The sequence below is a fragment of the Hippopotamus amphibius genome, chromosome 4 (assembly GCF_030028045.1).
Source record: "Hippopotamus amphibius kiboko isolate mHipAmp2 chromosome 4, mHipAmp2.hap2, whole genome shotgun sequence".
Taxonomy (NCBI): domain Eukaryota; kingdom Metazoa; phylum Chordata; class Mammalia; order Artiodactyla; family Hippopotamidae; genus Hippopotamus; species Hippopotamus amphibius.
In genome coordinates, this window is record NC_080189.1 from 15,062,550 (window position 1) to 15,089,416 (window position 26,867).

Genomic DNA, 26,867 nt, shown 5'->3' on the forward strand with positions numbered 1-26,867 from the left:
GTTTTGAAATGAAGAGACTAAAGGTGGGCAGCCAGGCTTCTGGCCTCAGGCTTCTGGACCAAGTAGAAGGTGGGTCGCTGCTGAGAGAGGGGGTGGACTAGGGTGACGGGCGATGAGGTGAGAGAAGACGGTAAACAAGCACCCTAGGTAACGCCAGGGGGTCGGCGAGACACGCACACCGGGATCGCCAGCCACCAGCAGTGCTTGATGGAAACCCCACGTTCCTTGTGCTTTCTTAGGAAATGCTGCTCAGATGCACGTGAGAAGACGGGCAGTGTTTATTTCTGCTTTTAGCTGTAAGGACTTACCCTTCTTCATCACCTTGTTACTTTTCCTTAATTCATTTTGACGAATGGCTCTTTGTTTCCAGTATCGCCGTAACTACACATTGTACAGCTGTTCCAGAGTTATGGTGTCACAGATTTCTGAGGTGATCTAAACTGTGGGTGAGGTTTTGATATGCAATAATAGTACTTTCTAGATAAATTTATTGATACATGAGTTTCGCGGGGAGAGTGAGTGAATAGAGCCCATGAATTGTGCTACCCACTCCCCCACCTCCACCCCCACCCCAGAAAAAACTGATAAAATGACTCAGGCTGTCTGATTGGAAACATCAGACCAGGTGCTGGTCGATTCAGCCCTACAGAATTACTCAAGGTGACTAAAGTGCCAGGGGTGATGATGGTTCATCCAGAAGCTAGCAGGTCATGAGTGGCTCCGTGATTGGACCCGTATGGGAAGCTGTTTCCTCGAATGAGTAAGCCCTGCTGTTTTAGGGCCTGTGACAGTAGCCGATCATGTGAGACAACTAAGTATATGACAGTTGGCTAGGCCACCTGATACAGTCTTCAGTTTTAATAGGGCTGCAACCCCGTGAGAATTGAGGAAGAATTTGTTTCTGTTACAAACAGTGTTTATTTTTTAAAAAATACGTAATGAACTACGTTCTGGTATTCTCATTGTGTTTCTGAGTCTTGGCTGATGGTGGCGGGCGGAACGCCCTCCTGGGGCCCACAAACTGAGCAACCAGACGGTGCTTCTGGGTGGAAGAGATGCGCGTTTCCCATCTTGTTCTAAAGTGGGAAGACAACGTTCTCCAGGACCCGCGCCGCCGGTCAGCACCGATGCGGCGCTGTCCCGTTCATTCGCACAAGGGTGACTAAAACACTTCTTTTCGCCTTTCTTTTCCTCGCAGATATGGCCTCACATGTGCAAGTTTTCTCCCCTCACACCCTTCAATCAAGTGCCTTCTGTAGCGTGAAGAAACTGAAAGTAGAGCCGAGTTCCAACTGGGACATGACCGGGTACGGCTCCCACAGCAAAGTGTACGGCCAGAGCAAGAACGCACCACCGTCCCAGCCAGCCACTGCGACCGTCAGCGCCTCCCTGCCCATCGCAAACCCCAGCCTGCCGTACGAGCAGACCATCATCTTCCCAGGAAGCACCGGGCACATCGTCGTGACATCAGCCAGCAGCACTTCCGGCGCCGGGCCCGTCCTCGGCGGACCGCACAACCTCATGCGTCGCAGCACTGTGAGCCTCCTGGACACCTACCAAAAATGCGGCCTCAAGCGCAAGAGTGAGGAGATCGAGAACACGAGCAGCGTGCAGATCATCGAAGAGCATCCACCCATGATCCAGAACAATGCGAGTGGGGCCACTGTAGCCACTGCCACCACCTCGACTGCCACATCCAAAAACAGTGGCTCCAACAGCGAGGGGGATTATCAGCTGGTCCAGCATGAGGTGCTGTGCTCCATGACCAACACGTACGAGGTCTTAGAGTTCCTGGGCCGAGGGACGTTTGGGCAAGTGGTCAAGTGCTGGAAACGGGGCACCAACGAGATTGTGGCCATCAAGATCCTGAAGAACCACCCATCGTATGCCCGCCAAGGCCAGATCGAGGTGAGCATCCTGGCCCGCCTGAGCACAGAGAGCGCCGATGACTACAACTTCGTCCGCGCCTACGAGTGCTTCCAGCACAAGAATCACACGTGCTTGGTCTTCGAGATGCTGGAGCAGAACCTCTATGACTTTCTGAAGCAGAACAAGTTCAGCCCCTTGCCCCTCAAATACATTCGCCCAGTCCTCCAGCAGGTCGCCACAGCCCTGATGAAACTAAAAAGCCTAGGTCTTATCCACGCTGACCTCAAACCAGAAAACATCATGCTGGTGGATCCGTCTAGACAGCCGTACAGAGTCAAGGTCATCGACTTTGGTTCAGCCAGTCATGTGTCCAAGGCTGTGTGCTCCACCTACTTGCAGTCCAGATATTACAGGTAAGGCCGTTTACCCCGAGACAGGAGATGCTGAATGCCCAGCAGCATTCTCAGAGCATGGGCAGTGTTGGTCAGCCACGGGGGAGAGAAAGTTACCGCTCTCAAGTGATCACGATTTGGTCGGGAAATTAGGAAACTCGCACATTGAAATGATGATTAGAAGCTCTGTAAGAATGGAGCCAAGTAAGATTGTTGGTGTAGAGGTTCAGAGTTGGGAGGGATTCCTGGGGGCAAAGAGCAAAGGCGTGGAGAGGGGAGTCAGGTCGCCACCAACGGGTGGAATCCAAACACGGGTGAGGAGGAAACAAACAAACAAACAAAAACAAATACGGATGAGGGAGAAAGAGGGACACGTATTATGAAGCTGCTCTGGCAAGAATGCACAAGACTCACACAGCAGACCAGGAGGACGCCCGTCTGGCCAGAACAGAGAATCCGTGCGTGGTGAAAAATCTGATTGCAAGGATAGGCTGGGACCAGGATGTTGAGGTCTTAAGTACCAGATGGAGGGGTTGCAGCTGTGTCCATAAACGTGGAGCAAGCACTGAAACATTTGAGCAACAGAGGGTAACAGGGTGAAAGTGATGCTCTGAGAAGATGACTTTGTGTCCCTGTGGAAGGGGATGGGAGGAGGAGGGGTCTGCAGCCTAGGGACCAGTCAGCCTCCTCCGGTGGTGGGAGAACTCCCAGTTTGGGGTCAGGAAGATGAAGGATTGTAGCACCCTTGGTGGGAAGGCGTGACACTCTCATTCCTTCACTCATTCAACAAGAATTTATTTCACTTCTAACACAGCGCCGGGCACCAGGACGCAGCCAGGACAGCAGAGGCAAGGCCCTCGCCATCCTGGAGTCTGTGGCATACTGCTTCCCACCCTTGGCTCCACGTCAGAATCATGGGGGGCCGGAGGGGGCTTTAAAAAATAACCTGATTTAGGTCCCCGTCCCCACAGACTGAATCATCGACATCTCTGGGCGCGGCGTCCTGCGTGGGTGTTTGTCAGAGCTCTCCTGGGTTAGGAGTCGCTGCTCTAGTGGGACCCAGATGAGAGCACTGCCTCTGGGGTCAGGAAGGCCTCATCCCTCCACTCGCGAAGCTGGGCGACTGGGCCGGTTGCCTCGTTTCTCTAACCCCTTCATTTCTGACCCGTAAACTGGGTGAGTCCGGGCACCAGCCCTGTCGGGCTGCTGGGTGACGGACCTGGCATGCAGCTGGGTTCTTGACTCCATGTCTGGCGCGTGGTGGGAGCGCGGGGCTTGGATGGAAATGCAAAGCAAGTGGGTTTGTCCTAGGGAGATGGTGATGGGCTGTGTTTGAGGGGATGTTGAAGGGTCCAGTGAAAATGGAAGTTGGCGAGAAGTGAAACTAAAACTCACGTGAGAAGATGGGACTGACACCACACTTAAGAGGCTGACACGTCGGTAGTGAAACCAGAATCCCACGACTCCTCCGTGCCCGAGCCCCGCTGGCCCGACCGCCGCGTGTGCCCCTGCTTTGCCCACACATCCTTCCAGGCCACGGAGAAAGGCTGGGGATGTGCTTGAGCCACGTCGGCACAGCTGGCCCGCCACGCGTTCTGAGGCCGGCCCAGCGCCCGCCCCCCTTGTTTGCCGATTTGCCCTGCCTCCCCCGCCAGGCCAGCTCCACACAGACCGTCACAGGTGTCTGCGCCTCAGGGCTGCCCCAGGCCTGGCCCTGGGCCCACGGGTCTCTGTCCTTGACCTCGCACCCCCTCCCCGGGAGGTCTGTGGCCACACGCCACGCGTCTCCGCTGCCGCCTCAGCTCCCTCATCTCATTCCTGAATCAGACCGGTTTCTAGGCCTCTCCATCAGCGCTGTCCTCCTGCCACCACCACCACCACCACCACCCCTGAGCATCCGGGGAGGAGCCTCGCACCTGCGTCCCTGCTGGGCTCCGGGAGGGGCGGATCTACATCGTTCACCGGGATCCTCTCCACGCACCCGCGTCTTAAACCTCTGCAGTCTGTTGTCGGCCCGCAGCCCCGGAGCCGGGCCGAGAGGGAGGCTGTGAGGCCGGTGCTGTGGCCACTGAGGAAGGGAGCCTGGGCTTAAAGGTGCAGGAAGAAGGACGCCAGGGGAGGGGGTGAAGGAGGAGGCTGGGCGGGGGCTGGGACAGCAGGCTTTCTCTTCGGAAAGTGCCCTTGTCTGAAGGCGCGCTCTGGGGGGCCTCATCAGGGTCACACCCGTCCGGGGGTGGCCACAGCCAGCGCCGTGGCCAGCTCCCCCGCCACTGTCACTCTGCACCTGGGCTGCCGATTCAGCATGCCAGAGGCCGCTCCCTCCTAGCTCTTGGCCTGAATTTAGGATGAACTGCAGTGAAGTCAGGCTGCTCAGGGTTTTATTATTTTGTTAACTTGGTGCTGTTTCAAAAACGATACTGGCTTTACGCGTGTTTACTAAAAATTGAGCACAGCAGCTTGTAAAAAGGTATTTGAAGGGCTTCCTAGGTGGCGCAGTGGTAAAGAATCCGCCTGCCAATGCAGGGGACCCGGGTTTGATCCCTGCTCCACGAAGATCCCACATGCCGCGGAGTAACTAAGCCCGTGCGCCACAACGATTGAGCCTGCGCTTTAGAGCCCGTGAGCCACAACTGCTGAGCCCGTGAGCTGCAGCTATTGAAGCCCACGCGCCTAGAGCCTGTGCTCCGCAACAAGAGAAGCCATGGCATTGAGGAGCCCGAACACTGCAAAAAATAGCCCCCACTCGCCTCCACTAGAGAAAGCCTGTGTGCAGGAACGAAGACCCAACACAGCCAATAAATAAATAAATTTAAAAAAAGAGAGAACGCCTTTTGAAAACTCTGGTTAAAAGGCAGTGCGTGCTTAGAGCAACACGATGCACTGCGTAAGCGGACTTCTGGATGCCTGAGCTCTCTTGTGTTCTCACCTTCCTGCGCCCATGGGACACTCAGCACCCCTCTCCCAGCAGACAGACTCTCCAGGCTTCCTGCGCTTTCGAGTCGGCCCCGGTGCCTGGGTGCTGGGGACCCCAGCCCCGCAGCTCTGGGCGGCAGGAGAAACTGCTCCACCAGATGGAAGGCTCATGTGCCCAGAGTCCAGGGCTCTCGTGAGCCCCCTCTCCATCTTCCATTTCCCGCCCTGGCGCCCACCCATTTCCCTTGGAACGCCCGCTGGGTGTGATGTAACCCCCTTCTTTAGACCTTACGTGACTGTTGCCTGAAATTTTGAGCAGGACCTCTTCCTCCTGTGGAAACGTTGGCCAGGAAGGCGAGTGTCCTTCGGGTCTTCGTGGGGGCCCCCCACCCCCCATGCCCGGCTCTGCTTTCAAGGGCATGGTCCACATGAGAGCCAGCCCGGCGTTTCTGCCCGAAGTGATGCTTCGTCTCTCAGTTGGCCACGGTGCCCTGTTCCTCCCCCGGGTCTCACCTGAACCCCGCAGTTGCTTGCTGCCGCACACAGCGGTGTGAGGGCTTGCGGACCGTCTCCGCTCCCGGCACATTTGCCCTGTTGCTTTTCCTGATCGCTGTGCCCCTCACAGGGGAGAGGAGCCGGGTGGGGAAGGCTCCTCGGCGGTCCATTGTTAATCTGAGAAGGAAGAGGTTCTCGGCTGCCCGGTGAGAGACTTGTCGCTGCTTTGAGCCGCCTGGAGGAGAGGCGTCCCCACCCTGCGGATCCAGGCTTTGGCAGGGCCTGGGTCCCCCGGGCCCCCTGTATCCGAGCTGTGCACGTCATCCCCTGGGGACCTCACTTTCAGAGGGGAGAACGTGGACGCGTCCTGTCCTGTTTTTAAATGGACAGTGTTAAATGTCTCAGCCCGCTCTCGTCCCCGCCTGGTGACGTGGAAACAGTGTGGTGTAAAGAGACGTTCCTGTCCTCGTAGGGGGCACCTGGAAGAGTAGGTGTGTCGCAGGGCGTGAACGGTTTCCACGGTTGTCAGGCACGTGCTCCGTCGATGTCGGGCACGTTGCTGTAGGTATTCTGTGAGGCAGGCCTGACCGTGTGTTTCTCAGGAAGCGAGGCTGCTTTTTTCATTGTTTAAGTCTGATGCGTGGGTAGTCCCTGCCAACCTGACCTTCCAACTTGAAGGTCAGTTATCTAGCTAAACTGTCAACCCACGCTGGTCCTCAGGCTTTGTTGTGCATTAAGAATCACCTGGAGAGTGTGTTAAGAACACACTTCTGCCACGGTCCTGCCCCAGACCCACTGCACCCCAGTCTCCGAGGGGGGGTCCCCAGAGAAAGTCCTCCCCCTGCACTTACCCTAGGACTCACCACGTGGAATCAGAGGTGAGCTTGTGCAGGCGGTCAGAGGCCCCCTGAGGGAGAAAGGGATTTCCTTAACGGTGTCCCCTTTCAAGTGTTCACACCCTAAGGGATGGAATTGGAGGTAATCCTGTGAACTTCAGTGAACATACCTTGGAAGTGCCTTTCGTTTCCCCACAGCAGCCCTGCCTTATCCTCAGGGTTATGTTCCAAGACCCCCACTGGATGCCTGAAACTGAGAGCGGGTCTGAACCCTGTGTGTACCGTGTGTTTCCTACACATACATACTCATGCGTAGGAAAGGTGCAGATTAGTAAGCGATTAACACCCATAGCTAATAAGAGAACAGGTGTAACAGTATACCGCAGTACGAGCTGTGTGACGGTGCTCTCTCTCGCTCTCTAAATATCTTATTGTACAAATTCAGTGTCTTTTCCATCTTAACCAAGCCCTATCACACACTGCGGAGTTTGAGGTGTGACCGCAAAACTAGCAGGAATTTCTTTTTTCCTTCTTCACTATTTAACGGATAGAAGATTCACTCTCACCGTAGATCTCAGCAACCTCAGCATACTTCCTTTCTTTCCTTGTTACCTGGAGAACTTTCACCTTTTCACTGAGAAAGGAAGCACCTTACAGCTTCTCTTTGGCGTATCCAAATAGCCAACATCACTATTCTTGCCATTTGGGGCCATTATTAAGTAAAATAAGGGTTCCTGGAACACAAGCATCGCGATGCCGTCGTCAGTGTGACCGCAGAGGCGGCTACTGGGAGACACTACTAGGACACCAACAGGAAGGGTGTGCCGGACGAAGGGAAGATTCCTGTCTTGGGTGGGATAGAATGGGACCTCGTGAGATTTTATCACGCTCCTCAGGACAATTTATCACGCCTCTCAGGCAATTTCAAACTTAATAATGGTTTGTTTCTGGAATTTTTTACTTAATATTTTTGGATTGTGGCTGACCGTGGTTAAGAGCGGACTGTTGCATTTGATTCTACATTGATGCCAGTTATTTTTTTGGAGCAAGCAATAAGTTGATGCTGGGGTATTTCCACTGTCAGCGTGACCAGCAAACTGAAAACAAGACTAAATATTAAGCTCTACTCAGGAAACACAAACAAAAAGACATGCCATTCAGGCAGGAGATAGTCAGCAATTCAAATGTGTGCATTTTTTTGTTCCTGCTCCGGGCTATTCATAATACTCTTGTCTAGACTTAATTTGAAACACTTAAGACCAAAGAACCGGGACCAAAGAAAAGGGGGGGGGGAGGTGCATAAAAATTTAGGATATTAAAAATGGCTAGTAATCTACTCTTTCAGAATAATCTAACCTTTTTGCCTGGTTCTTTTGGTTTCAGACACTATCTCCAGATTGATTCCATGGTTGTTTTAGGTGGGGGTGGAGATATAGTCTAACTTAGTTCAATTCATCAAACATTCATTGGGCATCTACTGTGTGTCCTGTGGTAGATGTGCCGGAGGGTAGAAGATGAGGCACAAGATTTCCAATCTGGAGGAGTTTGTGATTTCTCTGAGGAGATTAAAAGACACAGACAAATTGCCTAGAGTGTAATTCTGATACTTTGATATTGCAAATGTTTGATCACTCAGCAGATATTCATGGAGACTCTAGGGAACCAGTGATGAGAAAACCAGTTACAGAGTTTCAAAGTCAATGAAAGATTTTGCCCCATGGGAAGGTTTATAGAGCACGAGCCTGTGTGGAAGGACTCCTGAGGTCCATCTTAAAGGAAATGTGAGTTGGGAGTGGGGGGAGCCTGAGAGGCACGGAGATTGGAATAAATAAAGGAAGATGGAGGAAGGAGGGACGACGGTGACACCTGCTAGGAGTTGAAGGCCTGGGTTGAAAGGTGAGGGTTAGGTGAGGGAGGCCTGACAATGGAGAATGTTGATGGAGGCTTGAGGGGCGTGGATTTAACAAAGGAGGGATTCAGTGAAGTTAAGGATATTGGTGAAGCTAATCAATTGAAACGGGGGGGAAACGTTGGGGAGAACCCAGAGGCTAGGCGACAACAGTAGTTATTCCCAAATAAAGGGGAGAGGCCGCAGCGTATAATGGGGGATCCCCCGACCAGTATAAATGTGACCACTTTTAATGCTTTTAAATTCTGGTACTGCGACTGCAGAGTCGGCTTAGAGGGAATAGGTTATCTTGTTTGTCTGTTTTGCTGTCTTTTGTTTATGGACTTTGCTTTTCCTAAGGCACAGTTGTGAAGCTCTGGCCTCCAGAACCCAGTTTCGAGTCCCACCACTACTACCAGGTAATAGGCTCTGGAAGAAGAGTTGAGAGACCTTAGCTCCAGTCCTGGCCCCATCCGTCCGTCCGCAGCTGGGTTCCACTGACTCAGTATATTGGTAGAAGGTCAACTGTAAACCACCCACACTCCCGCATCTGGATTCCATCATGACCAAGGCCTGTGCTTAGTCCACGGCCAGGGGACAGTGTTCTCTCCTGTGGGCTGACCTTGGCCTCATTAGCTCAAACTGGGGACCCTCCATCATCTCCCCATCAACAGCGAACACGTCATCTTCTAAAATGCTTTACACTAGGTCACTTCAAAAAAGGGCCATAGCTTAATAAAGCCATAGAAATAGTTTGCAAAATTGCATAGTTTGTGCAGATTATAAACTATAAAAGATTCCTGACTAGAAGTTAGGTTTGATTGAAAAGAAGAGCTCTGAAAGCAGCTGCATTGCAGGCATTAGCTTTTTAAGTTAATTTGTCTTTTATTACTAGCAGATACAACAGGAAAGGGTGCTAGTTTACCCTTGAGACTATTGAGTGAAATATTCAACCCACTGACAGTCTCATTCACCCAGACAAGAGAGGTGGTTATAAATATGTAAAAGCTTTTAGAGTTGCAGTTTCTTTTCTGAGGAGAAGTAATCAATAAGTTATCTGGGCTGTTAGATTACCTTTAGTTTTCCCTTACTTGTCTCTACGACCTTGAGTTGTGTGGTGAAATAATTTGAAATTAAATTTTTCTTTAGTATGAAATAAGTAGAGAATCTCTCTGTGTATTTGAATGTATCTCTGCCCCAGTGTTCCAGTCCCCCCCCCCACACACACACATGCACAGTCACATGAATAAACCCAGATAACATAATACAAGCCCATGCATGACATTTGCAAGATCTAGATGTGCTCTCCAGCACCTTCGTGGCAGAAGCTAAAGCTCAGCTCTAGCAAAGATGCTGATGTACATAGATACCCACCACATGGAGGGATACACGCAGACACACGCAACAAACATGCATATACATGCAAGGACACACACACACAAAACTTCAGAGACATTGAAAAATCGTGTACATTCACAGATCACGTGAGCCAGTCAGAGTGACCCCGGAGGTCTGGGGCCCAGGTGCAGAAGCAGGGTTGATGACCTGGAAACGTGGCCCAGTTTTCTGCCTTGCTGTAGAACTGCCATTTACATTACCCCAGACCTGAGGACAGTAGGGCTGGAACCACTCTTGAGCTCAGGGTATAAACCAGTTGCTTTCAAAGTGTGGTCCAAGGACCCTCCTGCCACAGTGTCACCAGGTGCTTGTTAAACAGGGAGGGGCCTGAGGTGCAAAACAAACCTAAGGAACAGGCTCTCAGGGGGTGGGGCCAGATGACATAGATTTAAACAGGCTCTGCAGCTGATTCTTTTTTTAAAGCCACTCTATTAAGGTATGATTGACATACGAAAAGCGGTACATATTTATTGTGTACAATTTGATGAGTCTGGAGGTAAAACCATCACCACGGTTTATGCCTTAAACAGATCCACCACCTCCAGAGGCGTTTCCTCCTGGTTTATGTATTTATTTATATTTTTAAAAGTGTTATTACTTTGTCCTTTGAGAACTGTTGCTCGAGGTGGCCTGGATCCTTGAGTCCGTCGCCCCGCAGAGGGGGTTACTACCTGCCCCGTCAAAATGGGAGAAGTGGGGTCACTGTGGACAACCTGGCATGGAGCTGTTGACCTTTCACCTGCGTGGCTGATCGCCCCTCCCTGGGGCCCAGTTGTTAGGTTCCTTGTGGTCGGACCCCTTGCGCTTCAGTGGTGCTGATGGGGAATATCCAGCCCCAGGAGTGGTCATGTGGGTTGGTGAACTGGCAGGTGGGTGGCTGGGAGGGACGTGGTGGAGGTGGGTGGGGTTGGGAAGCACGTGGACATCAGAGACACTAATACACGTGACTTTTTGCATAATTTTCAATCGACGTAGCACTTACTGCTAAGTCGCTGCTGAACTCTCCCGTAGCCACAGCTGGGTTTGGAGCCGTAATCCTCATTTATGCATCGAACAAGTAATATTTTGAATTCTGAAGATGTGCCAGACACTGTGCTTTGTGCTGAGGTTCCAAGAAGCAAGTGGGAATGCCCTCAGCTATGCAGCTCTGCCCCCGAATCTGTCACGGGATGAGCTGTCCCTGGGGAGCAGGCGGTGGGTGTGTCAGGCTCCACTGTCGTGGACGTCTCTCCTTAAACCCAGCAGGCAGAGCGTGCCACCCTCGAATCGCTTTGCCGGGTCCCTGGGCCGCTTGTATGTTCTGAGTCCTGGGCGCCCTCCCCACTGAATAGGCCCCGTCCCCTCCTGCCCTTGGCCTCCCCCCCCCCGGCAGTGGGTCTCTGCATCACAGCTGGGACAGATCGGGCCATCCTTTCCCCACCCCCTCACCAGGCTTCCAGAGGAGGAGGGAGCACCCAGCCACAGCCTTGCCAGGGCAGCTCAAGCCTGGTGTTCCCTTTCTCCCTTGGTCCCGCCGGCTGCTGGCTCACAGGGTCTTAAAGCTGGATGGAGGGCAGGGCTCTTGCTGATGAGTATTGGGCTGTGGCTCTTGTTCCTGGGCAGAGATAGAGGTGGTGACATTGTAGAAGCAATTATCATAGGTTAGGTGTCCCCAGAGCAGAGCCCGGGGCAGGGCTTGGGTGTAGCGCGTCTCTTTGGGAGAAAACCTCAGGAAGCTCAGGCTCAGTAGCTGTTGTAGGTGCTCTTCCCCAAGGTGCCTTTGTTGAATGAGCAGCTGACTAACTGGCCGAATGAATGGGTGAGTGAATGGATGGGTGGATGGATGGATGGATGGATGGATGGATGGATGGATGGTATCCGTGGCCTCATATGTTTATAGCTCAACTCATGCTGTCACACACCAGAAACCCCCACATGCCCAGCTTCTTCTAGTCTTTCCTACAAGTCCTTTCACTGTCGCCCTAAACCTTGGGCCCATGGCATCCAGCATCTCCAAGCCCTGGATCATACGGGCCCCCTTAATCAGCCTTTTGGGGAACAGGCACATCTCACCAAAAATACTCATTCCGTCTTGCCTTTCCACCTGTGAGATTTCAATTTAAAACCTGAAGACAGCTGACTCGGCTTTTAACAGATTAGTTCCCTGAAATCAGCCAACATCTGTCATGTCCCATTATACCTCTGCAGAAAATTAGAAATGACTTCCCAGCATGAAGAAGGGCCCAGGCACAGCAAGGCCCGACTGGGGAACCTTGCGCGTGCGGAGACAGTGCCACCCCCTGGGCCGCTAACCCCTTATCTGCTTTTCCGTTTCTGAGACGTTACAGAGGACGTGCTAGCTGTGTGCCCCGTAACTTTGTCTTCACACTTAGGAGCGGAACAAACGAAGATCTCCCGAAGAGGACAAAGCTCATCACACACGGCTCAGCATGTGCCCGGCACGTTGCAAGCACTCAGCCCGTGTCAGCTGCTGTCATTGCTTCCACTGCTGCTGCCGCTATCAGCACCATTCTTCTCATCTTCCCTGTATCGGCAGAGACCTGGATTTGAATTCCAGGTCTGCTACTTTACAGCTGTGTGACTTCAGGCGAGTTCCCAGACCTCTCTGAGGCTCGTTCTTTCTCTTGCGAGGGAGGTATGACAGCAGTTCCTGAGGTGGTTCTGACAGCTAAACAAGATGGCTTTGGTGTGCAGCTCACCTGTGTGCACCTCGCCTCTGCCATGCGTAACATCATGCTCTCTGCTGGGCTCCCCTCCCGGTGTGTTTGCCTCCGGTTTAGCATTTGTTTTATTTGGCCTGGGATCATTGTTGTCCATCGACATCCCCAGGATTCCCAAGCTCCTTGGGATCACGCGTCGTTTCTTTTTCGTCTGTGTGGACATGTGGAGGCCCGGCACAGACGTCACAGTCAGTAGGCACTAACGGCGTGTGTTTGGTGGGTTTCCTCTGGCGTCAGGAAGGGACGGTGTCCAGGGCAGCAGTGAAGGGGTTAGCGTTTGAGGAGAGGAGTGACGTCTCTTCCTCTGAGTTGGGAAGGAGACGCAGGTGCAGCATGCTTGACTTGAGAGTGCAGTTCCGACACCCTCCTGCCTTGGCTCAGGTCCCTGCAGGGACGCTACGAATCCTGCACCCGGGCTGGGCTCGCAGGGCAGTGGGGAGTGGGGCACGAGAAGCCTCAGGAAGCTGCACTGCCTTTGCCACGTGCCACGCTTCCCTCATCCCCTCTCCGTCTCTGCCAACAGCAGAGGGTCCCGGAGCCAAGACTGGAGTGACGGGCAGGACTTTGCTCAAGGACTCCCTGAAGGCACACGCGTGTTGAGGGGGGTGTATGTGTGTGGGTGTGTATGTTGGATGTGTGAATGTGTGTTGCTGTGTGCTTTACATGTGATGTGTGGTTGGTGTATGTTGGATGTGTGATATGTGTTGGTATGTGTGGCGTGTGTGTTGGGGGGGGTGTTGTATATGTGGGTGTGGGTGTTGGATATGTGGAGTATATGTGAGTGTATACTGTATATGTGATGTGTGGTTGATGTATGTTGTATATGTGATATGTGTTGGTATGTGGGGGGAGTTGTATGTGTGGTGTCTCTGTTACTGTGTGCTATGTATGTGATATGTGTTGGTGTGGGGGTGTTCGGGGTGTGTATTGGTGTGTGTGTTGGATGTGTGGGGTGTGTGAGTTGTATGGTGTGTATGTTACTGTGTATTGTATATGTGATGTGTGTCGGTACATGGGGAGGGTGTGGGTGTGCAAGTTCACTGGCAGCAGGTAGGCTGGTCCTTATTCCCCACATTTGGAGCCCCTCTGATCCTGCTTCTTGTGCCTGGGGACACGTACTCTCCAGTCACAACCTGATTTATATAATTATTGACTCTAAAAATCAAAGTTTTCTGGCCAGAACATGAGGGATGGACTGCTGGTGCTGCTTCTCTGTCATCCACTGACCTCCAGTGAAGGATTTCTGGTCCTCTTCTCTTTGTAAATTAGAACTTATATTGGCAAATAAAAATGCACTGTGTGAACCCCCAGAATAGAAACAGCTCTGGCACTGAGAGTCAGATGGTCTCACTGTGAAAGGTGAATATTCACCCTGATCTCCTGGCAGGGAGATCTTTGGGAGACGGCACTGCTGTGTCCTGACTATCGTGGTGGTAACGGGCTAGAACTTACGTCAAAAAATAAAATTTAAAAAGTTCTAAGTGAAAATTGAGACTCTCTTTACTCCTAAAGATCTCCAAGGAAATTGTTGGTAATATTAAACCCTTCAACTTTATCTTGCCTAGTTTTTCTTCCTGTTTTTGTTGTGTTGTGTTTGGGTAAAAGAGATATCTTTGTTCATCCTGTAACAGGATGACCAGCAGGGCAACAGTCATTTCTGGAAAGGGCTGGACCAGGGAACTGTGAAAACAACTCTGGGGAATAAACAGCTGCTGATGACGGAAGCATTTCGATCCCATAGTTTCTTTATATGTGCCGTTTCATGAATAGGTCATGGACGTGCCCTCTAAAAGTGAAGGACAGTGACCACTAGAAACAGAGAAGTGAAGAACTGTTACCTCTGAAAAGCCAGAGTCCAGAAAGATGAAGTCTTTGTGGAATTTGGTCATCCAGCCTTACTGTGCCTACAGGGCCCTGCCCTCAGCTCTTACATTATTATGGCCATGGCCAGCAAACCCAGGTGTGAAACAACATTGTTTTCGATAAAATAGCTTTCCTAAAACCAGCACTTCCCAACAGTAGGCCTCGCATCTGTGGGGACATTCGTGCTTATTACAGAGAAGTAGCTGGTTTTGTAGGAAAGGTCTTTTATCCCCTCTAAGGAGAGGGCACCTGCGTGCCATCTTGGATGCAAAGGGTTGTGTTGTCTGTGTTCTGAGTGACAGGCCTTGGAGAGGGGCCCCATCCCCAGCGGTGCTCCCGGGTGTGATGAGGCCGGTTCCCAGGAGCACGACCTGGGCCACTCACCCCAATAACTGGGCCGTGGCCCAAGGCCACATGCTGGGCACAGAGCCACATTCCTTCCGTTCCCTCCCCACTGACAGAAACTTTGCACTTATTTCCTTGGAAGAAACCAGAGAGCCCACAGCATGTAAGTGTCGTTTCACAGTGTCCTCCGCAGCTCAGAACAGGCGGTGGGAGACGGGTTTCTCTGACCCTTCTGCCAGTGAGAGGTCCATTCATTTGCAGATCTGAGTTCCCAGCCACCACACCCCTGTTGGCCTTGCCCCGTGGTGCCACCCAGGCCGCCCTCTCTGTGTCAGTTCCAAGGAGCTCTGGGGCATCTTTCCTTGATCTTCCACGTGCCCTTTTCCTTCTCAGAAGATACTCCTGACAGCTCCTTCCTTGATTGTGTCCCCTCCTCTGTCTCCTGCTCTAGCTCCACATCCCAGTTCCCAGCCTGGGATTCAGAGTCCTGTTCCAAGGCCCCAGCCTGCCCCTAACCCCCACCCACACCCTCAGCACCTGTGTAAGCCCACAGTGTTCCCTCGGCCTAGGATGCCTCCCCGGCCCTCTACCGCACCCAGACCCCAAAACCCAGCCCTGTGCCACTCCTTTTAAGGAACCCAAGTGCCAAATTCACCACAACCGGAAATGCTTCTTCCTCTGGAAACATGCCGACATTGTATAATCTGGCATGTCATTCACTTGTGCATTTGACCTCCAAGGAAATTATACACTTCCTGGGGCCAGAGTCTGGCTCTGAGATCCTGTGAAAGAACCAGGGCTGATGTTATCAACCTGCTTTACAGTGACCTGAAATGACCAGCCACCACTGGCATCGTCTAGGGAGGTGACGTGGAGACAGAGACCTGGGTCTCAGTGTCCCACCAACTGTGTGACTCAGGTGAATCTCCTAACCTCCCTGAACATGCCATCTCCTTACCTGGACCAGGTGATGTAACGCACCAGGGCTGTGGGCACCTCGAAGGTCTACGTGTTGAGTGCGCTCCACTGTGCTTAGCCTTGGGCATAGCGGAGACTGTAAAAATGTTACTATTTCTAACCACAACCTGCCTTTCCTTTCTATCCCTGGATTTTTCTTTTCTTCTCTTCCTCTACCTGTGTTCCCAAGGTTCTCCCACACTAATCCAGGTGGACACATCAGCAGTGGGACGTCTCCAGACATCGCCATCCGTTGACACTGGGGACTTGGTTAAGCAAGAGCTGGGCTCTCAGAATGTTGCCAGTTAATTGCTTTGCTGCCTCTGAAAGAAATGTATTCATGTGTGACTCTCAGTTTGGGGCCACGTGGACCCAAACGAGGTTTCTTCTGGTGCTGACAGAAACAGTAAGATTGAAGATAGATTTTTCTCTGAAAATGAGCCATTAGAATTATTTTTCCAGCTTTTCCCATTCGTATTCTGTCACAGTGTGTAGAAAGACCCATATCTTCATCACGTTGCTCTACTTTACAAGCTCAGTTCAGCAAGTGATGTCAAACACCTGTGTGCGTGACACTGCAGACACGGTGGGGACACACACCACCCCCTTTGGGGAAATGTGCTGCAGCTTCTCTGGAAAGAGCATCTCTTAGGAACACACCCGTTTATACGGAAGACTTAGGGACATGAAGCCACCAAAGAAATCAGCAGAAGTGCCCAGGGGATCAGACCCTGCCTGAGTGGGAATTAACGGTTTGTATTTGCCTGGGCCTCGGGCTATGCTGAACGTGGCTCTGTGTGACCATCGTAACTCCGAGGGTCGCTCAGGCAGCGTTGCTGTCCCCGTGTAACCGCGCGGTCAGGGCCTTGTCGGGGGTCATCCACGTGTTCGTGACCAGCCCCACGAGTGCAGCCTGCGAGTCGCACTCCGCGCAGCTGATTCCTGCCCTGGTTGAGGGCCCCCGTCCAAGGCATCTGGAACGTCGGGTGCAGAGGGACAGCCTCCAGCTCCTCTGCGCAGGCCGGGGCCGCACACAGGCTCCTGTCCGCCCTCCTGCCCTCCCCACCCTCATACAGACCGGCGACCTGTCCGCTGGAGGGGGCCACGGAGCCCTGCTTTGTTTTCCCGTCACGTGCTTGGTTCCACAGGACACTGGGATTTGCATACGGCTTGGTTTTGTTTGTTGTTCTCCGGCTGTCCCGGTGGCAGTGAAAGGCGGTGTCCTTGACACCTTGGATGGGACGGCGCCTGCACCCGCTCAGAAATGAACGAGTGCAGGTGGGAGAGCCCGCCGCGCAAGCGCAGCCGCGCAGCCACGGTGCGCATGCGCATCCTTCGGGGCGCACGCGCTGGCCCCTCGCCCCCTCGTTGCATTCAGGGACCCATCAGCCTCGGCCCCAAGAGCCTGCCCCTAAAAATGTGAACAGGGTGGGTGCAGACCACGGCAGTGCCGGGTGGAGAGCAGTCGGTCCATCAGCTCGCTGAAGTTCAAGTGCTGCGGGCTTCTGCGCTGGGGAGGACGGCCACGGGCGTGGGGCACAGGGACCCGCTCCCCTGCACCCCGGGCCCTGCCTCGCCCTCGGGCGGCAGAGTGCCCGAGTGTCATGCTGACCTGCGCTTTGGGGAAGGCGCCCTCCGCCCAGAAACCTAACTTCTTGCTGTGGAAGGAAGGCACACGCAGCCTAAGCGCGGTGGGGGTGTCCAGGCGCTGCGGAGGAAGCGCCGAGGGACCTTGTACATATTCATGCGGTCCCTCCTTCCATCCAGCAAGCGAGGCTCACCAAACTTAAGTACTTTTCAGTTTTGCCCACTCAGCATGAGAATCGCTGGGTTTGTTTTGCCACAGAAACTGAACATTTCTAACGAAACATGACAAAGTCGCCTTTCTTAGCAGGTTGGGGCGGGGGCCTTATGCAGGATATCTGCTCCCTGCCGCCCTTGGGAAGTGACATACTGCCCTGTGCTGGCGAGGAAGATCGAGAATCCCAGCTCTTCGTCTCCTTCTCTGGGGGCTTGCTGCCCAAGTTACCTTGCAGTAACACAGCAGAGCACCCCCAGTCCATAAGGCAGGCATTGGATAGAAGCCAGGGGTTATGGTGTTTCTTATTTATTCGATATTATACCTGTCCTTCAAGGTCTTACTCAGGCTTCATTTCTCTATTCATCTTTCTTTGGCCACTTTGCTCTCGGTGCATCTCTCCCTTGTCTGCTATAAAGTCTTGTTGCATTTTAAAAATCTGTATTTATACCTTCTGGCATTTGATGGAACTTTATGACTTACATTTGTTTTGTAATTGTGTCCTGGGCAGCTAGTTAGATTGTAAATGTCCTGAGTGTCTGTTCTGGTGATTAACATATTCTCCATACTTGATGGGGGGGTGGGGGGGCAGAGGTTGGGGATTAGAGGTTTCACAAGGACTGTTAAAGGAAAGCTGTTACATAAATCCCCTAAGCCTTCATGAGCCACAAAGGTCAGCATTAATAAAAATCATTTAAGGAATTTTTTTTCATAAATTAGGTATGTTTAAAAGAACTTTTTCAGGAACCTTCATACATTGCTTATGGGTATGTAAAATGGTACAGCCACTGTGGAAAAGTTTGGCGGGTCCTCAAAATTTTAAATGTAGAATTACCATTTGATATTCACAATTCCACTCCAAAGGAATTGAAAACAGGTGACTCAAACAAATACTTGTACATTCATGGCAGCTTTCTTCACAATAGCCCAAAGGTGGAAACAGCGCAGATGTCCAGCAGTGGATGCGTGTTTAAACAAATTGTGGTAGATCCCTACAATGGAATATTAGTCAGCTGTAAAGAGGAAGGAAGTACTGACACCCACTGCAACGTGGGTGTACATCCAAAACACCGTGCTGAGTGCAAGGAGCCAGACACAAAAGGTTGCATGTTGTGTGATTCTCTATGTGAACAGGACAGATGAACCCATAAAGACGGAAGGCAGATTGGTGGTTGACAGGGGCAGAGAAGGGGGAGAAATGGGTGAAAGTGCTGAATGGGAAAGAGGTTTTTCTTCCTAGTGATTGGAAATGTTTTGGAACTGGGTAGAGGTCGTGGTTGCACAAATCGTGAATACACTAAATACCACAGATTGGTGAATTTTATGTTATGTGAATTTCACCTCAATAAATTACTTTTTAAAAAGAAAAAAAAGAACTTTTTCAGGCTGAAGAGTTGGAGTAGGATGAGATTTTACTGGGAAACTGAGATTTAGGCTTTTTTTGGTTTATTTGTACAGGGGATCCAGAATTGTTAAAAATGCCAGCTTGAGTGTGATTAGCTTTGAGAACTGTATTTGTGTGGTAACTATGGGAGCTGATTTTAAAATCCTTACAAAAGCAGATTTTTTAGGATCATTTCTACTTTTCTGGTGCTAGGCTGAAACACTAAAATGCATTTTGTTTTTGTTTTTTTTCTCCTTGACTTGGGAAGAAAAGGAACAGCTTTATCTTCACTCTCTTTGAGATCCCCAGGCACCCTGTGTGTAAAAGTGGAGGTCGGTGCTACTCTGAGGACCATGATGTTACCTGCAGAGCAGGTGCAGTGTGGACAGTGACCTGGGAGTCCCATAGCCAGGCCGGCCGCCTCTGTGGTGCGGCGTTCACTGTCTCACTCGCTCTCTCTGTCTTATAAGGGAGAATAATCTTGGTTTAAAAAAAAAAAAAGACCTTTGTTTATGACATTTTTAGTATTCCTGAAGTAAATGGTATTGCTGGTTTTAGAGCTGGCAGACTTGAAATAAAATTCTGGTTCTGCAACTTACTGACTGTGTCCTTGGGCAGGTATTTACCCTTCCTAATCCCTGCATCGGGGACAACAACACTGCCTTAGAAAAGCATGAGGATTAAATGAAATCCCTGCATGCAGGGCCTGGCCTGTAGAAATGCATGGAAATGTCAGCCTCTCGGAAGAGGAAAATGCTGAGAGTGTGTCCCCTGGAGAGTGTGGACGCCAGGGAGACACATGCGTACTTTCCTTTCGTGCGTGCCTCCCCCCGGCCCTTTCTGCCCTTTCTTATATCTGTGCCCCTTCTGTGTCACACCCTTTCTTGGCCCTGCCATTTAGAGGAAGTGCAGCGTACCTGGGTTTTGTTCGTTTTCACATCAACGGTCTTCCCTAATCGATAAAGACTCTGCGTTTCACCCTCCCTCACCCCTGGATTGCCACGTAGATAATTAGATTTTGTTCTCAGGCCTTTCGATGAGAAAGAAATTTGCATATGACCACATGTAATTTACATATTTGCCATCCCCCCCTACTATCCACACGACCAACCAGAGTTCCACAAATATTACCTTATTGATGGCCCTCTAGGTAACCTGCTGCTTGCCTCCGTGTCTGCTGGTCCTCAATGCACTTTCCCCTTCTGGCCAGTTGTCCCAAGTTGTAAACATTCATAATATGTCTGCTCTCGTCTAAATCTTGACTTATGGCTTTTCTTTCCCCCTTCATTCAGGAAACATTTATCAGATGCCTGCCATAAGCCAGGTGGTACGCCATCATGCCTCGGAAGTAGACCCCTCTCTCAAGGAGAATCCAGTGAGGAAAATTAGAAACCACTGTGATCAGAGTTAAGCTGTCTTAAGTGGGATAAGATTTCTCACTAAACTCTGTTTTTACAGCCATTTTATTCCCCAGTCATGCTTCCCCATGATTTGAGGTAATTTGTCCAAACTGTCTTTTGTGAAGGATATTTAGTGACTCTTTGTACATCTCCCTTCCCTACAGTTTTCTCCTGAGTGTACATTCTTCCTCCTCCTGGAAGTTTGTATTGGTTGTAACACACTGTCCATCCTGTAAATCGTTCAGTAGAACAGCTCTGATTCGTTCTGGTTCTTTGCTTTCCTCTGGCCTCTTGGGAAAGTTTCTAATGTCCTCAAGCTCAGATAGATCCATCTCTGTGTCCTGAGTACAGAAGTTTTTGTCCTGGTAGCAGTGACGTCAGGTAGCTGGGTGGACATCTTCAGCCCCATTTCGTGGTAGGGGTGCCCCAGCAGGTGGTATGGTGAACCCCTCAAGGCCACCCAGCTGGCTGGTGATGAAAGGGGGCTCCGGACCTCTCGATGGCCGTGCAGTTATATGTAGGCCTCACCCTTGGCTCTGGAGCTGCCCGCTGTGATGGTCACTTTGATGAGAAGGACCGCTGTTCCCGGAGAACTGGCCGCCAGCAGCCTCCACCTCTAATGCTAGAACACGTGTGGCTGCTGGCAGGCCAGTGGGAGGCCGTGTGAATATTAATAAACTATATGTCACTTTTATTACTTTTTCATTAGGTTTTCATGGAGATGGTGTTGGTGAGTGAAGCCCATGCACTGAGCTGAAGACGGGCATTTTGTTTTCTTGACAAAATGGCGAAGTCGCAGCCAGAGGAGGATGTGTTTAGGAGCAGCTAACCGGGAGAAGCTGGCTTATAAAATGGGGTGACCCTGGGAATTTTTATATTGTAACTGTCATCTGCGGCAGATGAGTACCATCATTCAGCAGTTTTGCAGGGAATTTCTAATGTGGCTGCGGCAGCATCTCACCCCGTGAGTGATTCCCAGTCACTCACCCCGAGCTGACATGGGAACATCGCCCTCCTCCCAGCCCTCATCTCCCATCTTCTTCTGCTCATCAGCATCCTTCCACCAACCCAGAGCAGACACTGCCTCCTGCCTCCCTCACGTTTCACCATCTGTCTCTGTTCCTGTGTGACCGTGGACAGCACTGGAATGTACAGGAGTGACTGGGCCGGCAGGTGATGCGTAGGTTTATCAAGCCAGACTGCTGAACGCTTGCCTGTGCCCTTTGAGACCCAGGTAGACCAGAGCAGAGTTCCCACATGTCTGCGGAGACAGGAGGTGGTCCTGCACTAGAAGAATGTGCCTTTGGTCCTGCCCTGGGGGAGGACAGCCTACGGAGCTCTGAGCCAAGTGTGCCTGGGGTGTCACAGTCAGTCCACGTTGTCTCTGTGATGGAAATAGGGGTGTTCTTCACTGGGCTGGGTGATAGAACGTCACTCTTGCCCCACATCTGGTATCTGGTGGCACCGTGAGTGCACGTGTGTCCGGGCAGGACCAACTGTGTGAGAGTTGTGGAGGTGGAGATTTTACTGAATATATCTCTTTTATGAGTCAGGAAAGTGAAATTAATTTCTGCTAATTTGAAATTAAATAGTCTGTTTCAGCCAGCTCAAAAGAGAAACTTGAGACTGAGTAATGCAGAACACCTAGACTTAACCATCCTTGATTATTTATTGAATAGGAAAAAAAGTATGTTCCTGCTTTTTCAATTCCAGATTTTTTTCTTAGTTTAGGATGAATTATTTCAAGGAAAGACTGCACTGTTTATGCACATAAAAGTTGCTGTTTTTAGGTTGAATTATTTCGATTGGATTATCACTCCTTTCATGTATTCAGTTTGCAGCAAGTATTCATTAAGTGCTTACTGCTTGCTGCATACTGTATTTTACTGCTCTGATGAATGCAGATTTTTTTAGAAATGCTCACACAAGTCACACAATATTAGAGACTAAAGAATATCCTATGTGTATAAGTTTTCCAGGTGACTGAAACTTACCCATTTCAACACAGCACTTAAAAATGTTTTCATTTTTCTGGACAGAAATCTAACAATAAGACATCAAAGCACCCACTGCCTTCTGATACAGAGCAGAAGACAAAGGGGGAACGGCTCTGACAGTTAATAAGCACCTACTAAAGGCCAGGGGCCTACTTTTTAATCCTCACGACAACCGTTATTATCCTCATTTAGTAGATGAGAAAATTGAATTTCAGGAAGCCAACCGCCAAGGCTAGTAACTAGCGCTGCTGGGATTGGGACCAGAGCGTCGGACTCCCAAAGGCACGTTCCTCCTACCAAAGGGTGCTCTCTCCCCAGCTGAGCCTTTTCTGAACCCCTCAGGGTTATCATTATGCTGTGATGAAATGGGCTCAACTACAGAGATGCACTTACGTGTTCTATGTGGATGTCTCATTCTCTTTGCTCCAGTGTTAAAAGGCTCCTGTTATCCATATTCACTGAGTTCTTAAAATAATATCTAGAGCTGCCATTTATTAAGTGCCTATTATGTGCCGGGAACTTTACACACATTATTTTCTGCACAACTTTTGCAGCTAGGTATTATCCCGGTTTTATAGATGAGGATGCAGACTCAGAGAGGTTAAGAAAACTGCGCATGATCGTATAACCACTAAGTGATAGAGCCGGATCCTTCTACCTCCGAAGCATTCACGTTTTCTCACGGCGGCTGTCCCGTGGTCCTCCCAGGGTTTGGGCATCTATGCTCACTGCTGACCGTGTGCTGAGTCCTGCGCCCTTCCAAGGTGACGTTCTAATCTGTCCATGACTGCAGAGTCAAGTAACCAACAACCTCAACTTGTTAAAGGTAATGAAAAAATATTGGCACAGGAGTCAAAGGACCTGGATTCTAGCCCCAAGGCCAGACCTGTGACCTTGAACAAGGCATTAACTCCTGGAATTTCATAGCTGGAGGCCTGGAGTTTTTGCTTCCCTGCCTGGGCCTTGGTCACAAGTATGGGAGAACTCTCTGTGTTCCCTCCACATAGTGTGTGTAGACTAAGTTATGTTTGGTACAGATGCACATAGCTTTTTTTTTTTTTTTTTTTTTTTTGAGGCATACATAGACGTTCTTGTGATTGATATATTGAAAAACCTGACATGGCTACCATAGCTTTTTGGCATTGTGTATTTTCTCAGCTGGAAGATAATAGAAGTACAACTGCTGTCACGTGGCTCTTACCACCCCACCTCTCACCCCCATTTTACAGAAGAGGACGGAGTTCTCCTTAATGTCCGAGGCCACAGTCCCCACCGTGGGGAGAGCACCCGCCCTGCACAGCCTTAGCAGGATTGCCACGTGTGTCCAGGATGTGGAGACACTGCAGGAGGCGCCGAGCCAGCCCCACGGCTCTGCCCTTGCCCAGTGGTATTTGCAGAGCAGGCTCTCGGGGAGGGCCTGACCCCTCGCCACGCAGCGTGCTCTACCCTCATGCGTGGATCTAGAACACCTGTCTGTGACGCTCTAAGGCCTTTTGAAGTTTACTTCCAGTTTCTGAATTATATGCTAGGTTGTTGTTGAAGCCAAATAAATGAGCTCCAACCGTTACTACATTGATATATCTCAACTAAAAAAAATACACTATTTCAGATATTTTATAGTTAGAAGTTGCATCAGACCGGCATTGCTCTGAGCACTGGTTTATTTTTTTTTTAAAAAAGTAGATATGCATGTCGGTATATTAAATACCTTTTACCTTTCTTAAGTTTTATTTTTGAGTGAAGAATTTTCTTAAAACTTCTCTTTTTATACAACCTGGCTGTGATAGATTCAATACCTTCCCTGAAAGAAGAAATAAGTGTACCACATACATATTGCTATTCCAAAGACTATCTGGATTTGTTTCATAGGACACAGTTCTTAATTTATTGCTTGTTTTTAATATATAAATATAATTATATACTTTAGAGAGCACGATCTTGTATACGATTTCGTTTAATCATCAGAACAGCTCCGTTTCTTCATCCCCACTTACACATGTGGAAGCTGAGAACCTGCCTTGCCCCAGGACACAGAGCCAGGAAGGAGGCAAGCCAGCAGTCCCCAGCCCCCCTACCCTGATGCCCAGGCTTTCATTTTAATCCAGTTTCTCGTGCATAAACTGTGTTCCTTACAGTGGTGCCGGGTCAGAGTTTAAATGGTTCTAAGCAACCTATTACTACGAGGGGCGAAAAAAACCTGGAAGGAGCAAGGCTCGGTTACATTGGCTATCTAGTGTGTTGTCTTATTGTATAAAAAGAGAACCAGTTCGTTGGCGCTCCCTCCACAGAGCTGGACACTGAAGTTTATTGATGAGATGGTAAAGGGCTCGTCCGAGTGCTAAACAACCAGCTGCTGCCGTGTTGTTGCATGTTCAGTTTTATCCGCAGTGGTGCCAAATATTTGCACAGTAGAAACCGTGGAACCGTAGCGGCTCTGCAGCTCACCCTGTGTACAGCTGGTACTGCATGGTGAGGACAAGGAGGGGAGTTTCCTTTTGTCGAAAGAGAACCTTTCCCACAGAATCCCAGCACTGTGGCGCCAAAAGCCATCTTGACGCTTATGTAATCCCACCTCCTTCGGTGCAGGTCCCATTCAGTACATTTATGTTGAACACATACTAGGTTCAGGGTTCGGGCAGCCGGCCAAGGGCTGAAGAGGAGTAGCTTGAAGGTCCATGTGGCTGAGTTTGGCCGGGATCAGACCCCTGGTTGGGAGGGGGCCCAGCATCCCTCAAGGGCCCGTGCGCGCGCGTGTGTGTGTGTGTGTGTGCGCGCGCGCGCGCGCAGGACCAGCTGGTCCACGGCCCGGCTCCCCCGATGCCCTGCCCCCCTGATGCCCTACCCTGTGCTCGTGACACTAAACACAGGCAGGCGTTGCCGCGTTGCCGTGGTCCCTGCTCCTTCCACTGGCCAGCATGTGCTCTGCAGTGCTCAGAGGCCCGAGGGGCGCAGGTCAAGCACTTACCCTGCCGTCCCCTTTGAAATCTGCCATCTCTGCTGCTCCCTGTCCTCAGGTCCCTGACATGGGACCCTCCTGTGCCCCGTGGCCCCTCTGTCTCTGACCCCATCAGGGAAGCTTTGTGTCTCTCAGCGTTGCTGACTCATTTCTCCTGACCCTTTCCTCCTCTTCCTCTTTTTCTGATTTCAAGTTAAGTATCTCTAGACCCCAAAGTAGTCTCTAGCAATGTTCAAGCCATGTCGTTGGAGTTCTGAGCCACATGGTTCAGTGCAGGTCAGGCATCCCTCTTAGACCAGTGGGGAGCAGGGGACAGGCAGGGCTGGGCAGGTTTGTACAGGGAGAGCTGTGGTCTGGGCTCATTAGGTGGAAGCAGTTCTGAACAGCTCCCCTGCAGCAGGCAGAGTACTGGGTACCTTCAACAGTTTAGTGAATACATATAAATGACATCATATGAAAATAATTTGGGACCATCTCACAGGAAATATTTATTTTCATTCCAGATTGGATAGCAAGTTGATTCTTCCTCATAAGAGAAGATGTGACATAAATAACTTCAAGGTGATGCAGTTGTACTAGCTAAACCTTACTCATGAGAACTTCAGGGTTCTGTTCTGTGCGTGAATTTCATCATGGTGATTGGATTAGGCGGCCACATTAACACCAGCAAAATGGGGCCACTCCTGTCTGATTGCCTGAGCCCAACTTGGTCAGTGTTCCCCTGTAGCAGAGCAGGCCACCCTGACAGAAGTCCCTTAATTCCCCAGCCTTTGGGGAGGAGACCACGGGGTCCGTGGCTGCGTTCACACCCCGGGCAGATCTGGCACTCAACAGGCACCCCTAGCTGTAACAGGATTCATCTCTAGCTATTGCTCTGACAATTATGTTTTCATTTTGAGAATTTCTCTTCATATGCCTTGTGAATATTGGGGTTTGACGTGCAGTGATACCTGAAGACATGAACTCTTAATAAAACTAGAAGTACAATTGTGGTGTATTTTAATACACGAACACTTCTGAAAGTACCCCGACGTCTTGTGAGTTAACGGTCCTTTTCACTAGCTTTTTTTTTTTTTTTTTTCAGGTTCTTTACGAGTAACATTAAACATACACATAGGCAGAATTCCCCTTGTAATGAACATTGCTATTTTTAAGTTTGCTGTCCGGGTGTGGGCTGGGTGGGAGGTAGGAAGAGGGAAAGTGATTGTACGTGGGCATTCATCTCTGATGTTAAAAAAGCAGTCAACGACAGCTAACAAATGATAGACAAATATAGTCTCATACCACGTTATTCTGGGGAGCATTTAATGCTAAAATTATAGGCTGTAGTTGAAAATAAGTAGAAGACCATGTACCTGTAGCTGGGAGCAGACGCCACCCCCCAGCACAGCCCTCCGAAGAGAACCAGACGGCAGCCGTCAGCTCCCACCTTCTGGTTCTTAGCATCTGACCCAGATTCTAGAGGTGGGAGGGTGAAAAACTAGTTCTCCCAGACCTTCCTGGGTCTTCCAGTCTCGGGCTACCCTCAACTGCTTGTGACATTCAAAGGTCAGGTTATCACTCACTCCACACTCACTCGCAGTTAGCGGCAGCAGCCAGAGAGGAGCTGAAGAGGACAGACGTGGAGGAGTGTGAGGAGCCTGCAGAGCAGGAGGG

At 50.6% G+C, this 26,867-nt stretch overlaps 1 protein-coding gene across 2 annotated transcripts in view; it reads left to right on the forward strand.

Moving 5' to 3' along the window:
- Positions 1-26,867, forward strand: part of HIPK2 (homeodomain interacting protein kinase 2) — a 187,589-nt gene that overhangs the window by 56,558 nt on the left and 104,164 nt on the right. For both annotated transcript variants that reach the window (XM_057731960.1, XM_057731961.1), the window contains exon 2: positions 1,199-2,282. In XM_057731960.1, the coding sequence (XP_057587943.1) occupies positions 1,199-2,282 (1,084 nt within the window). The remainder of the gene's footprint in view (positions 1-1,198; positions 2,283-26,867) is intronic.